At 54.1% G+C, this 14,603-nt stretch overlaps 1 protein-coding gene across 6 annotated transcripts; it reads right to left on the bottom strand.

The window, feature by feature from the left end:
- Window positions 1-982: 982 nt before the first annotated feature.
- On the bottom strand, window positions 983-14,502 carry SLC35C2 (solute carrier family 35 member C2). Of its 6 annotated transcripts, none has more exons than XR_004052733.1 (10): window positions 14,415-14,502; window positions 9,445-9,821; window positions 8,682-8,832; window positions 7,634-7,697; window positions 6,836-6,908; window positions 6,106-6,312; window positions 5,915-5,998; window positions 3,226-3,401; window positions 2,017-2,146; window positions 983-1,780 (listed from the first exon to the last, which is right to left on the bottom strand). XR_004052733.1 is itself a non-coding variant. In XM_010384182.2 (10 exons), the coding sequence occupies exons 2-10, from the start codon at window positions 9,562-9,564 to the stop codon at window positions 1,650-1,652; spliced, it is 1,035 nt and encodes a 344-aa protein (XP_010382484.1). In that variant the 5' UTR covers window positions 9,565-9,821; window positions 14,415-14,502; the 3' UTR covers window positions 983-1,649. The 6 variants fall into 6 exon arrangements, 5 of the variants coding, with proteins under 5 accessions (XP_010382484.1, XP_010382482.1, XP_010382483.1 ...); XM_010384182.2 differs by having other exon boundaries at window positions 6,106-6,211; XM_010384180.2 differs by having other exon boundaries at window positions 6,106-6,274.
- Between the last annotated feature and the right edge of the window lie 101 nt (window positions 14,503-14,603).

The raw sequence follows: 14,603 nt of genomic DNA on the forward strand, positions 1-14,603 counted from the left end.
TAGAGAATTCTTGAGGGCTCTCCGGCTGGCAAACTTCAGCCGGCAAGCTGGATCCTACTTTGGTAAATGAGGTTTCACTGGGACAGCCACACCCTGGGTCTGTGTCATCTATGGCTGCTTTTGTGCTACAATAGCAGAGCAGCTCCAACAGATGCCATATGCTATGCTCCCCAAACCCCAAATACTAACTGGCCCTTTACAGGAAGTTTGCAGACCCATTTTTAAAGTATTAAAGTTCTCCTGCGCTTAACCGAGTGAGCTTTAGTGACTCCAACCTGTGGAAACAATTTTAGAACAAGTCCCATCCTTGTCCCCACCCATGGACACCCACTGTCCTCTTCCAAGCACCCCTTTTCTGCCTGTGTCTGGAGAGCAGTGGCAGGGTGGCTGGGCTCTGGGAGCCAGTGTGGTGCAATGGCGCCACCTGCTGTGAGTGCCTAGGAGCACTTCGCCTGAAAAGCTGTCTCCAATGGCTGGTGGGGTCTCCCAAGGCCCAGGAACCAGCTTACAGCAGACTCAGTCCACAGCACATCACAGTCCGGGTCTTGCCCCCTCCCTTCCTCATTTGAGAGAGGCCTGTAGTCTAGACAAGAGGTGGGACTTGGCCAAGGAGGAGTGGAAGGCCCAGGCTCCGGGGTCCATAAACCCTTCCAGGAGGCAGTGTGGATGTCACGTGCGGCACGTGCACGCAGAGGTACATAGACCTGGATGTGAATCCCAACCCAGCCACTTAGGCAGCTCTTTATCTTTTCCAGGCTTTAGTCTCTTAGTTGTTAAAAGGATTAAAAGAAATGCTTATATAGCATTTAATCTGTTACTAATAATGACTCAATCTTCAAAAGGACTCTGAGATAGATATTATTATCCCCACTTCACAGATTAAGAAACTACGGCACAGACAGGTTAGGTCATTTGCTTAGGGTCACACAGCTAGTGGTAGCCAGGATTCACAATAGGCTGTGAAAACACGTAGTCTCCAGAATGCAGTGCTCAGTAAATATTCATTTATTTCCCGCCAGCAGGTGCAGTGGGGCCCCATGCGGAGGGCACTGGTGTTCCAACATAAGCAAGAAACGAAGGAGGCCTGGCTTAAGACCAGTCATTTGAAGAAGGCCCCAGGCAGCGAAAGAAAAGGAGAGGCCAGGCCCACACTGTCCCCTCCCTGCCCCGTCTCCAGCAACACGAGGTGGCCAGTGGACCATGAACCATTTATTTCCAAACTATAAAGAAACCTGCTCTCTGAGAAAAGATGCTACCCAGGTGATGAGGCTCCAGCCCCTCGAGATCCAAAACTCAGTCCAAACCCAGTCCCCTTAGAAAGCTGCTGTGCCTTGGAAATGAGTCTTGGCTCTCAGAGCCTGGGAAGTAGTTGGGAAGAACCAGCCCACTCCCCTCTCCGGCAGTGACTCCAACTCCAGCGCAGCTTGGGCCCAGCTCTGACCAGGTTCCAGGCTGGCCTGCTGCTCGCCCCTTGTGTGACCAAGCTCTGAAGGGAGGGACAAGAGTCAGGAGTCCCTGGCTTGGCCCCGCCACCTTTGACTTTCGTCCACAGCTCCCAGCTACCATGAAGAGCCCCGGGGGCTTGAGCACAGTGAGTGCTGGCAGCAGGCTGGAGAGCGGCCTGCTTCTAAGCCATTTGCCCTGGCCGGTCACTGCTGCCCCTGGGCCACAAAGTACTCCTCCTCCTCATTGTCACCTTCCTCCCGCTGGCTGCTCCGGAGCAGCAGCTCCAGGTCGGGGCTGGAGCCCAGCCCCTTCAAGGCCTGGGGTCCACCATCACCTTGGGATAGAGAGAGACCACAGTTACAGGCCCAGTCGTTGTTTTCTTGGTTTGCTCTGATTTGCATGTGTGCTGAGTCACCCAGGCCCCACCCACCCACTCTGGAGATGACCCCCATATCTTCCTAGAGAAGTGACGGCAGCAGAGCCACCGTGCACACTTCCTGCATCAGAATCACTAAGAGTCACAAGGAGAAGAACACAAAACAGAGGCTTCTGGAAGGGGCTCCGGGTTACCTCTGGAATGCAAGGCTTTGAGGGCAACATGGAGGGATATTCCCGAGAGGCAGAGGGCAAAGCCCAGCCAGTTCAGGAGGCTGATCTGATCGCCCAGCAGATGAGCTGCCAACAGCAAAGTGCAGACTTCCTGGGGGCAGAGAAGCAGGAGGGAGCATGATCAACAGAAGGATCTGGCCACTTGGCCAGGAGGGTGGAAGGTGGGGGTACTGGGTACACTCAGGTGGGTAGATCAAGATCTGTCTGAAATCCTGGGCCCAGGCAGGCAGAGAGGTCAGGGGACCCTGCCGGCTTGCGGCGTGTCCCACCAGCCTCCCTCTGTGAGATGCAACAAAGGAGGTGCTTGTCACGGAATTCTGTCAGGAATAAAAAGAGGCAAACCGGATCCCACGTTGGGGACCAGGGTATCCAGATCGTGCTGTATCCACAAGGATAAAGGACGGCTGCCCCAGAAGGCAGTTACAGAAGGGAGCCCTGAGTCTCTGCGTGAGAATGCTGCATTATCCTGGGCTGAAGACACACACTGGTCCCAGGGCTCTCTATAAACAGAGACTGCAAAATGGACTGGCGAGGCCGTTCATCCAAGAACCACAGCCATGCCTCAGCATGCAGCTGGCTCCCAGAAGACACTGACAGAAGCCTGCATTTCTGGGTTTAGGCAACAGTTTCGGTATTGGTGTGTGCCTGACCAAAGAGAAAATTAAATGTGTGGGAGGGAAAGGCAGAAGTAAGACGAGGTGTGAGAGGGAAGGACAGGCCTGTGAGGCGGAGGTACAGCGAGGTTGGCCACAGGGGTGCTTGCTGAGGGTCTCACTAGCCCTGGCTGTGGCCCTGGAGGACACCGCCAGTCAATCATGGAACTCTTTCCTGATGAGTCTGGATAGGAGCTGTTCAACCTGTGGCTCCAGGCCACTGCCCAATGCCAGAGTTGGCAGTCAAGGTAAAATGTGAATGCGCCCCAGGCCTAGGGCAGTCAGAGCTGGCTCTCCATCTGTGTCCCTGTCTGTGGGGTGCAGGTGATCACACCCTCTCAAAGGGCTGTGGTCAAGGCGGAAGGAGGGGCCAACACAGCAGTCAGCAAAGTGCCCGGCACCTAATGGGGCACTTCCGTCTCTTCTCTGCAGGGCCCTGAGGTGCAGGAGCTGCTAGTGAGAAATCCCTGGGGGCTCCCCCTCTAAGACAGGAATGGCATCACCCCCGAGTCTGTACCTTAAAAATGCCAGCAATGGAGAGAGTGAGGCTGGAGGTTCTGGAGACCAGGAGGAACTCAGAGAAGCCCAAACCAAAGGCGAGAATCCCGCCAAGGAAGAGGCTCCCAAGTACCCGCAGGAGCAGCCCTGTGTCCTGGAAACGGAAGATTTTCTCAGATGTGGACAAATGGAGACCTGAAATCAATGGGGAGAGACAGTGGGAGGCTGGGCCCTGGGCTGCCTCAGCCAGCCCAACGCCAACCACATGGGATCTTCCATTGTCATAGTGAGTCCTTACTGAGACCTGCTGTCTGCAGCCCAGAGAAAAAGCATGGGAGGTATAAAGTGATCCCACACAGATGGCCTGAGACCTGGAGAAACCAGGGAAGCAGTGATGGCTGCCAGAGAGCTCCGGGGGCATTACAAGCCAGATCCTAGCAGGATGATGGGTTCCTAGTGGGATGATGAGGATCCTAGCGGGATGATGGGGATCCTAGCGGGATGATGGGGATCCTAGCGGGATGATGGGATCCTAGCGGGATGATGGAGATCCTAGTGGGATGATGGGATCCAAGCGGGATGACAGGGATCCTAACAGAATGACGGGGAGGGCTCGTCTGAGCCTCTGGGGTAAAGTAGAGGGGGGTGGCACTGCATGGAAAGACGGACGGAAGTGCCCTCAGCCTTTGGACGGTATTTACTTGCTGGTCTGGGGGAAGGGGCGCAAGGCTGCTAACTTCTTGGGGTGTTTGGAGCTGTGGTAACCAATGGGCTAAAGAAGGGAGGGCAGCCACCAAGTGAGGAAGGACCAATAGTGCCCCGGCCCACTCAGGGAGCTCCTTGGTCTACAATTCAGCCAGGTTACCTACAAACAGGGACAAAATTCTATCCCTATAAACGTTCATTTTAATGTAGGTCTTGCTAGTACAAAGCTGAGGAACTTGGGCTGAGATGTGTCCCCTTTCTGGACCTCAGTTTCTCTACTGATAAAATGAGAGCCCTGGGACCAGACTGGTATTTCTCCAACCTGCGGTACCACTTGATGAACATTTCCCAAAAAGAAAACGCAAACACATATAGCCATGGCCCCTTGCTCCAGAAACACAGGCATGCACACCCCCTACCCCAAATTTGGCTCAGACTTTCGGAGTTGTCATGGTCCTTCCAACACTGTCCATCTGGGAGAATGACTCCCGGCGGGACCACAGGAAAGTCCTTGTGGTGTATTAGCACAGAGTGAAGGGGGGCCCAGAACTGGGCACAGGAGACACCTGTGGTAGCTGGAAGTTGGTCGAGTATTTTGAGATTTTTGGAGGGAAGCACCAAAGAAATGCTGAGTGACAGTCCCCCCCAGGCAAAACAGCCTCACATTGTAGGACATCTTGTTTGGTGCTGGGCTCAGCAGTACTGCAAAGGCGTCGGCAAATTGAAGGGAATTTGGGGAAAAGCAACATAAGTAATGAAGGCGCTTGGGGGATTAATTTACCAGAAAAGATTAAAGGAGCTAAATCCATGCAGCTTTGCTAAGTGACGACTACCAGGGGCTTTCAGATGAGGTTTTGCAGAGATGGGGCATGGTGTAAACACCCGGGAGGGGAGAGTGTGGCGTTTGATACGAGGGGGCATAATGAAGGAATGGGGAGAGATTTTAAAGAGGGAAAAAAATGAGGCCCTGAACAGAAGTTTCCTGGACAACGGGGCTTCAAAATAATTTTCTTAGGGAGGTTCAAGATGCTTCACCGCTTGAAACTTAAACGGATGTGGGACAGAATTTTCTGTAATGACCCTGAAGGTATTACAGAGGGGACTCTGGGAGGAAGGATAAACAGAAAGGGGACAAAGGCTAATCCCAAAACATCAAAGAAAGGAAGGGGGCGCCACACCTCCCAGCCTACACAACTCTCCAGGGCTCTCCTCTTACTTGGACAACGACAGTGGAGGAACAACTGACCATGTCCCCAGGCTCCTGTGTGCTGGCTCCTGGCCTTCAGCCCCCAGCTCTGGAAGCCCACCCTCTGCCGATCCTGCACGGTCCACACTCCCTGAACACACATCCCAATGTTATATGCTTGGACATGGCTGAACCTCCTATTCCCACTTCCCAGATACCTTGCTCCCTGCAACCTGCCAAAATCCCACCCACCCTCCAAAACCACAGCCAGGAAAGTCTTTCTGACTTGCTTGATTACTCCAGCATCTTGGAACAATCCCTGATTCCCCACTCCTTAGAGGCAGGATAGGGTGGTTAAGAGGAGGGCTGGAACACTTGGAGCCAGGCTGCTGGCTTCAAATTCTGGCTCATTTATGAGCTATGGGACCCTGGGCAAGTTATCTTTACTTCTCTGTGCCTCACTTTGTTCTACCTGCAAAATGGGGAATAACAGTACTGCCACACAGGGTTTTTGGAAGGATGAAATAAATTCGCATGTTTAAAAAGATCAGAACAGCCCTGGTGCACTTTCAGGGCTCTGTACACACTTACTGTTGTTACTGTTTCCTGGATTTTATATGCGCTTTCTCTGCAGCATTTATCATGCTGGACTCCAGCCATTTTGTTTACGTCTGGCCGTCCCCCAGACCATGTGCTTCCGGGGAGGGGCTGCATCTTTGATCTCAATAATCTCTGCAGCTACCACTGTGTTGGGCTCAGGGCAGGGATCTGTGGTCTGCTGCACTGAGGTGCCCTCGAGAGGGAAGGCCCAACGTACCTTCAAATACAGCAAAGAGAGGGAAGAGCCCCAGGAACATGAGTGGCTGCAGGTGGAACATGGTGTCGATGGGATTCTGGAGGCCTGCAGGGCGGGGGACGGGCACCATCAGGTCTGGCCCGGCCCTGCCCTGCCTCCGCCCTGCCTGTGCCGCAGTTCCTCTCTCTGGAGGGTGAGTGGCACGTGCTCACCAAGTTCAGCCTTCTGCAGGAGCATCTGGGTGAGGGTCCAGCGAATGCCACCGATGAATGAGGCCCCCAGCACCAAGGCAAAGCCCTCCACGTTGAACTGTGTGGACTTGTAGGTGAACATGAAGAGACCCCCGGCGATGAGGAGGACCACCAGGACCAGTGCCGCGCGCTGGTAGGATGGGGAGCAGTGGCAGCTAACTTGGGGGTCTTGAGGGTCAAGGGTTCGTCACATTTGGAGCCTGGGGTCAGCAGCCATCTTGGCTGCCCCTGGGGCAAGAAATCCTCCCACCCTCCAGCTCTACCCCAGGGGGTCCTGGACAGTCCTTGCCCACTAATGTCAGCATGCAGGGCTGACAGTCAGCTGGTATGCCAACAGCCCTGCCTGCTCTGCCACACTGACGGCTGTCCTAGGCCCCCAAGAGGTCCCACCTCCCCCTCGGGGCCTAACACACAGGGCTATTGCCTCCCACAGCAGGGAGCTTCCTAGACCAGGCTCTGCTGGGACCCGCATCCTGCTGTGCTTTCACCTTTGGTCATTACCCTGCCACACTGGTTTCTAAATATTCCGAATATTGCCCATGTCTAGGTCCCTTCTCAGAAAGGGATGTACTGCCACCTGGACTGGGCTTATCTCCTCTGTCACACAGCGGGACAAGTCACTGCTCGGACTCCTGCTTTATTCTTAGCATCTGTGGGGGCAGGAGGGACAAAAGAAACACTGGGCCCTCACCAGCTCCTCCAGCTTGAAGATCAGAGAGAAGATCAAGATGAAGAGGACAGCTGAGGATTTGGTCATTGTGTACCTGGAAGCAAAATTACCCACAATGCACTGATGGAGCCCAGGGCTCAGACCCATCATCGAGAAAGGAGGAGCACAAATCACTGAGCAAAATGACCAAACGGAGCTGGGCTAAGTCATCTGAGCTGATAAGCGACCTTTAACCAGAAGCAATCTCTGACTAAGAGGCCTCTGGTTATCACCAGGGAAAAGAGGTTGCAGGTCTGACGCTGAGCTCCCTGAGTCCTGTTCTTTACCTGACCCTCAGCGGAGCAGGAGCGGGAAGGAAGGATGAGAAGTGGGAGGATGAGGAGTGGGAGGATGAGGAGTGGGAGGATGAGGAGGCAGGAACTGTGCTCTCTGAAGCGAAACATCAGAGGGAAGAAGAAACTCTTGTGCAGCCCCCAGGACACACAGGGCTCTGCTGCGACTGCGTGTACCACCCGCCAGTGGCTGTCTGTGGCCTTGCGGCCCGCCCTCCCCTATTCTGATGATGGGGTTCTGGGTGAGCTCCCTGGCTTCCCCATGCTGCCTGGCAGGTGGGCACAGCACCCTCTCTGCGCTGGGCTTACAGAAGAGGCTGGTGAATTCCCGGAGAGCTGCTGGGTGCCAGAGAGAGGCTGAGAGAGCAAGGGCTGGTCGCAGAGAGTAGTGGAGTGGCTGGCCTGGCAGCCGGGTGTGCAGACAGCCCGCTGGACAGACAGACAGCTTGAGCCTGAAGGGAGGCAGCAGGGCATGGCCGGTACTCACAGAGAGACGGTGACATAGAGGAAGCTCCAGTTGGACAAGCCCACGTCAAGCGCCGTGGCCAGAGCTGTGGAGACAAAGGCACCCACAGGACGGTGTGGGAGGTCCCCACTCTGCTGGGGTGGGCTGGCACCCTGAGCACCTGAGTGTCTCCCATTTCTGAACCATCCCGGGGCCTCCTCTGGGGCCCTCAGGCCTTTTTTTCCACCAGCAACTAAAGGGCTCATACCCAGCCCCAAAGCGGTGGGGGGCTGCTCTAGCACTAGGGCTGGGCCCATTCCAACTGGCTGGGCCAGTGTGGTTTCCACAAACACTCCGGTTGGCCCCTGAGCAGAGGTATTAACCCGATCTGGTTGATCCCTTACTGGAAACCCTTTTTTCCTCAGGATGGAACACCAACTCCTCCAAGGGGAACCCAGCCTCCAGCATGTGAGCCCCACCCACCCACTCAGTTCTCATTTCTCCCACTTCCTCTGACCAGCACCGGGTTCTCAGCATCCTGAAACACTTTGAGTTCCCTTCCAGACCCCACAGCTGGCACTAAATCTCCCTCTGGCCACAAGGGCCCCTCCTCCCACGGCCAATCAGTCCCATGCATCCTTCAGCTCTCGGCCTACTTGGCACCTGGCCTAGGAAATCTTCCTCTACCAGCCATGGGCCCCGGCCTTGGGTCGGTCCCCCTCCCTGGGCTCCGTAGTGTCCTCCACGTCCGTGTCACAGCCCTGCGAGGGCAGGGACCCTAACTGCTCACCACTCATCTCCAGGCCCGAGGCCACACTCCAGGCTCGGTGTCTGCTGCCAGGTGAGGGAGCTGTGGGGCCGTGGGTGCAGCAGGGGTTTTGTGGGTGTGTGGTGGGGCAGTGGGAAGGCACGCAGTGTGCAAGAGGCAGCAGCGTGGGTGGAGGGAGGCCAGGTCAAGAGGGCAGAGGAGGAACAGTGCAGGAAGAGGGGACGGACTCGGCTTCCAGACATGCAGGTGTCTCTCTTGTTCTCATCCTATGGTTCCCCAGCCCCTCTTCCTGTCCTGCCCTCACCGAGGTACCCCACCTACCTGTGGGAGCCACTCTTCTGAGGTAGTCGGCCCAGCTCAGCACCACACGGGCCCTGTGGCTGGAGCACTGAACCAGCGCCCTGGACAGGGCGGAGAAGAGGAAGATCACGGCCAGGTGCAGCATCGTCATGAAGAGGGGGAAATGGAAGCTCTGTATGGAGCCCAAAGCAGACACCCCGGCTCGGTTTAGACAGCCTGTCCCCCAACAGCTCCCTCTTCCTCTTCGCCCCTCTGCTGGAGTGGGGTTCATTTGGTGGTTCATGAGGACCTTGCTATGTGTGAAGGGCCCTTAGGTATCGTATCATCGCTTGGAATGACAGACTCCTAGGTCACAAACACAAGTGGCAGCCAAGGGGCTCAATTCTAGCCTGGTGCTGTCTCCACCAGTTCAACACACTGTGAGCTACCTGCCCAGCCCTCCTCACAACCCATTCCCAGGTGAGAGCCACTGCGGCCCACTACGTTGTATCACTTGTTAAAATATTGAAATACTTCTCTAGTGGGGTAAATAGTTGCTGCTTGAGCCCCAGTTTCCCCAGCTCATCCCTTCACACCTCCCACTCTCCTTGGTTTCCCTGGATCCAAACACTGAAGGGGAACCCCGGCATGGCGGGCTTGGAGGGCCCTGTTCCAGCCCAGCTGTAACTGGCTTCCAGTTAGACTGGCTGAAGCTTGTGCCTTCCTGTTAAATGTGAAGGGCACCATAGCCATGGCTCCAGCCACCTTCATCCCAGCGCCCTGCCCCAGCAAGGCCTCCCGGTACCTTTGTCAGCCATTTGTTGTAGAAGGTGATGCCGATGGAGAAACAGTAGTAGAGAAGCACCAGCCCCAGGGTCAATACCGCCTTCCACACAAAGGCCACATCGAGGGCCCACCTCCCCATTCGTGGCGGCTGCAGCACCCGAGCTCCTGAGTCAGCGGGGGCAGGCACACCTCTTGAAGACAATGTGCAGGAAGAGCCGGTGGAGCTGGACCACAGCTTTCACCAAGAACGTCTCCTGGCTGGAGGAGCTCTCTGCAGCTCCATGATTTGGAACCATCAGCGGAGCCCCAGGCAGAGTTCTCACCTAAGGGGCTGGTGGCTGGTGCTAACCCTTCCCATGGTTAACTGGATGCAACGCTCACAGGTCCCGAGGTCTGCTGCTGGGGAAAAAGGGCAGCTTTGGAGCCTCAGGCAGAGACTGCGCTTCTCGTAGCCATGGGTGCCTCTGAAGGCTGCGTGACTCAGGGCTCCGGAGGGGCTGCCCACAATGGCACAAGGCACTCCCAGAGACCCATGTCATGTCTGCTCTCTTGTCACCTCAAGTCATTCTCCATGAATTGCCACCAAAGTGACCTTTTAAAACACAAATCTGATTATGTCGGGCCACTGCTTAAAACCCTTCAGCAGTTTCCAGTGCTTTTCTCATAAAGACCGGGACCCTTCTTTGGGCTCCCATGGCCTGATTTGGCCCTGCTGGTCTTCCCAGTCTCAGCCACAGGCTCTCCAGGACCTGGCCCCACTGCGCGCCTTTCAGCTTCTCAAACACACCAGCTTTCTTCCCGTTGTCCAAAGGAACTGAACGAACACTGCACCCACCCTTCAGTCCTTCATTCATCCTACCTATCTTCAGCTCAGAGGTCACTTCTTCAGGGACCCCCACCCCATCCCCTTCAGTCCCCTGAGATACAGGTGGCTTTCATGGCTCTCCTCCTCCTCCTTCATAGCACTTGTGTAGGGTGTGATGTGAGTAATGTCTGTGTCCACTGAAAGACTACGAGAGGCACAAAGATAGGGAACAGTGTGTCCACACTGGCCTTATGCACACCTGGCGTACTTTAAGTTCTCCGTTTGGTTTGATGACTGACTGACAGCAGGCATGCGATTTTCAGGGGACTGGTCTGGTCTTTAGGGGTTAAAAGTGGAGAAGGAAACTACTCTAACAGTTGGAACACTCTAAGACCAGGCTCTAACCACTACTGCCTGGAAGCAGTGCCTGCCTTAGGGTCTTGCCAAATGAAACCACTCCCAGCCTCCCTGTCAATCCAGCCAACCCGGATAACTGCCCGGAGCATGCCAGGTAGACCTGTCTGCGCCTGGAGGGGCCTCAGGTCCAGCGTTATGTGATACCTCCTGCTTCATCTGTGTGCCCCCAACCATAGCTCCTCCTTTGAGACATCCCCATCCTATTGAAACGCCACCTTCTTCTCGAAGCCTTCCTAGGCTTCAAGATCAGAAACACTCTCCATCTCCCACCCCACTACTTCCGGAGGGAGCCATTACATTCTGTTCTGCACTCTGGAACCCATGTTACTATTTCCCCTCTCCGGGGCAAACAGGGAGCTGGCCGTGTCCAAATCAATCTCCAGGGCTACAGTTGTCCTCAGAGTAGCTTTGGAAACCTGTGGTGGTATTTTGGGGATATGCTCCTGGCATTCAGTGAGCAGGGATAAAGAAGGGGCAGTCCACATAGCCAATTACTGCTCTGCATCCCGCATGACTTTGACATTCATATAGGTGAAAGATTAGCTTATAATCAGCTGAACCTAGAATGTAACTGTTTACATGTAAACACAGGGCAGTGTTTCCATGGTTCTGTTGTGAACTAACATTTCCAAGAATACGATGCCTATGTACAATGAAGGGAGACTGGAAATGGTCAAAATTGGTCTCAAAATGGCACCAAAGTTCCCATTCTGGAAAAACCACATCATCTACGGCAATGGCACTAGTGGTTTTTGAGTTGTGACACAACACGGCTGTGTCAGTCTGCGTCTGTGGAAATCACACTCCTAGAGGGTCCACACAGAAGGGACAGCTTCACTGCGACTTCCAGCATTGCTGTGCCCAGGAACTTACATATTGAAACATACTTTGTTTTACTATCAATTACTCTCCTTTTTTATAGGCCTTTGTTGATTTATTTATTTTTATTTTATTTTACTATTTTTTTTCTTTGAGATGAAGTTTTGCTCTTGAAGCCCAGGCTGGAGTGCAATGGTGTAATCTCGGCTCACCACAATCTCCGCCTCCCAGGTTCAAGACATTCTCCTGCCTCAGGCTCCCAAGTAGCTGGGATTACAGGCATGCGCCACCACGCCCAGCTAATTTTTTATATTTTTAGTAGAGACGGGGTTTCCCCATGTTGGTCAGGCTGGTCTCGAACTCCCAACCTCAGGTGATCCGCCCACCTTGGCCTCCCAAAGTGCTGAGATTACAGGCGTGAGCCACCATGCCGGGTCGCATTGTTGATTTTTCAAAAATTATGTGTAGGCTGTTTTTATTAATCATATGTTTCATTTTAGGGTAATAAAAGGGACTGTTACAAAATATTTGTAATAAAAAAGAGGTTCAATGCTGACCTTCCTTCACAGACCTGGCCCAGGTTCCTTGTCTCCAAGAAGTCCCTATGGCTACCCTGCCTACAAGAAGCACTGTCTCAAAGTTAACTCATTTTCTTATTGGGATTCAGAAGGTCACCTATGCACAAACACAAAGCCAAATCTCAGCTGGAAGGGTCCTTGGAGATCATCTAGGCACTTAATGGGCATTTATTAAGCGCTCCTGTAGGCCTACCACTGGATACACAGACATGAAACTGAAAAGGTCCCCACCCTTATTTTATAAGGGAAATAAGATTTAAAGGAGTAAATACTCTTTTTGAAATCTCATTTGCTCAGGAAGGAAAGTCCATATTCTGCCCCACTTTCCACAGAGAGCAGCTTAGCTGGGGGCAGCAGTCACATCAAGGTAAGGCTGGCTGGTGCATCACTGTCGCACCTGCTTCCCTCAATCTTCCTTAACTGTAACTTAGGCAGCATGGTTTAGCGCTTAAGAGTGTGGGCTTTGGAGTCAGAGACTGATAATCAAATCCTGGTGTCCCTATTCACTACTGGGTGACCCTAAGTTACTTGACCACTGGACTCAGTTTCTCCAACTGTAAAGTGGCATCAGGTACAGCATTAAATGCTGGCTCATGATAGAGGCTTACTCCCCTCCTGGTCCCCTTAACAGTGAAACTTTCCCAGAGGGCCTCGCACTGCCCGCCCCACTCATGCACTCCCTGCCCTCACTTCAGCTCATCTCTACTGCTCCACTGAGTCACCACATCCTCCTCTCTGCTGCCCCTTCAAAGGCTTAGTCTCTATTCTTTTTTTTTTTTTTTGGAGTTTCGTTCTTTGTTGCCCAGGCTGGAGTGCAATGGCACGATCTCAGCTCACCACAACCTCCACCTCCCAGGTTCAAGTGATTCTCCTGCCTCAGTCTCCTGAGTAGCTGGGATTACAGGCATGTGCCACCACGCCTGGCTAATTTTGTATTTTTAATGGAGACGGGGTTTCTCCATGTTGGTCAGGCTGGTCTTGAACTCCCGACCTCAGGTGATCCACTCACCTTGGTCTCCCAAAGTGCTGCAATTACAGGCGTGAGCCACCACGCCCGCCGGCTGAGTCTCTATTCTCATCTTACACAATGGATCACTTCCTTCTCCGAGAAAAAATCTTCTCTTAGGTGCCACGATACCACACTCTCCTGGTTTTTCTTCTGCTTTTCTGGACTCTTTCTTGGCCTTTTTTGCTGGCACCTTCTTGTCAACTCAATCTATAAAAATTGGGTGCCTAAAGCTTGGAACCTGGCTTCTCTTCTCTCTTAAATCTTACCCTACATAATCTCATCCTACCCAATCCACTTGCCAATAATTTCTAAATTCTTTACATCAGCCCTGACCTTTTCTGCATCAGACTAGTATTATCTAACTGCCTATTTGGTAGCTGCACTCCAAATATCTAAAACTTAAGATGCCCTAAGAAGATTTCATAATTATTTCTCACGCTCCCAATCTATCCCAGAGTCATTTAGTAAATGCCAGCATAATACACTCGGTTACTTAAGCAAAAACCAAAAATCTATGACGAAGTCATCTTTGGCCACTTATTTCCGTCATTTCTCAAATCCTGCCCTCTCAGTTCCACCTTCAATATACTTCTTGACCCCTCTACTTCTCTTCCTCTCCATTCCCACTACCATAGTCTAAGCCACAATTATCTTTCACCTGCTGACTGCCACTCGTCTAGCTGGTCTCCCTGTTTCCACTTTCGCCTCTAAGGCCTGGAAACTATAAAGCAGCTAGAGAGATGGCCTAAGCACACAGAATAGACCATGTCCTAAGGCTAAGCCCAGCTCCTCAGCCTGGTCCACAAGGAAGGCCTCTGCAACCTCATTCTTCTGCCACTGGCCCCAGCACCCGCCACAGCGGCCCCCTGCCACGTGTCAACACATCAAGCCTGCGTATTTCTTTACTTGCTGCTTTTTGTCTTCAGCACCCTTCCGCAGACCTCCGCTGGGCTGAATACTTTCCCCAATGCCCCACCCCTCCCAATCCTCGTGGCACATCCCACCTCTGACGTTTCCTTGTTTGCTCACGTGTTTACTGCCCGCCCCAATCCCACCGCGGGAAGCAGCCTCTCAAGAGGGCAGAGCCGTGTCCGATTCCGGCCCGGGTCCCGCACCCAGCACGTCGCACGTGCTCAAGAAATACCAGATGAGCCGGCGTCGGACAGAAGCACGGCAGGAGGGCGCTTGGAGACCCCTGCTCCCTCCACAGACGGCGAAACTAAGGCCCGGGGAGGGGCAGGGGCGTGGCGTGCCCCATGCCAACCCGCGCAGAGCCCGGGCGCGGAGCCCGCTTCCCGTCTCCAGCCCCGGCCCCCTAGCCCCTGGGAGCGCACCGGGAGTCCTGCCGCGCACCCACTCACCTCCGCCTGGTGAGCTCCCGGCCGGAATCTTCCCACCGGAAGTGCGAGGCCGGATGCCACCGCCGAACCGCGGCAGGGGCAGTAACTTCCGCCGGAAGCTACCCAGGGGCTGGGCGGAGCCGGGGCGAAAAGGCAGCCCGGGGGCGGAGCGGGGCAGCACGGGGGCGGGGCGTCTGCTGTGGTCCGGTT

This window comes from Rhinopithecus roxellana, chromosome 13, assembly GCF_007565055.1.
Source record: "Rhinopithecus roxellana isolate Shanxi Qingling chromosome 13, ASM756505v1, whole genome shotgun sequence".
Classification (NCBI taxonomy): domain Eukaryota; kingdom Metazoa; phylum Chordata; class Mammalia; order Primates; family Cercopithecidae; genus Rhinopithecus; species Rhinopithecus roxellana.

Excerpts from the sequence above, each read along its gene's own strand:
- SLC35C2 (XM_010384180.2), bottom strand. The coding sequence starts at position 9,564 with ATGGGGAGGTGGGCCCTCGATGTGGCCTTTGTGTGGAAGGCGGTATTG. Across the intron at positions 6,909-7,633 it reads CTCTATGTCACCGTCTCTCT|GTACACAATGACCAAATCCT; the intron begins GTGAGTACCGGC and ends TTTTGCTTCCAG. Across the intron at positions 3,402-5,914 it reads TCTCTTTGCTGTATTTGAAG|GTCTCCATTTGTCCACATCT; the intron begins GTACGTTGGGCC and ends CATTGATTTCAG.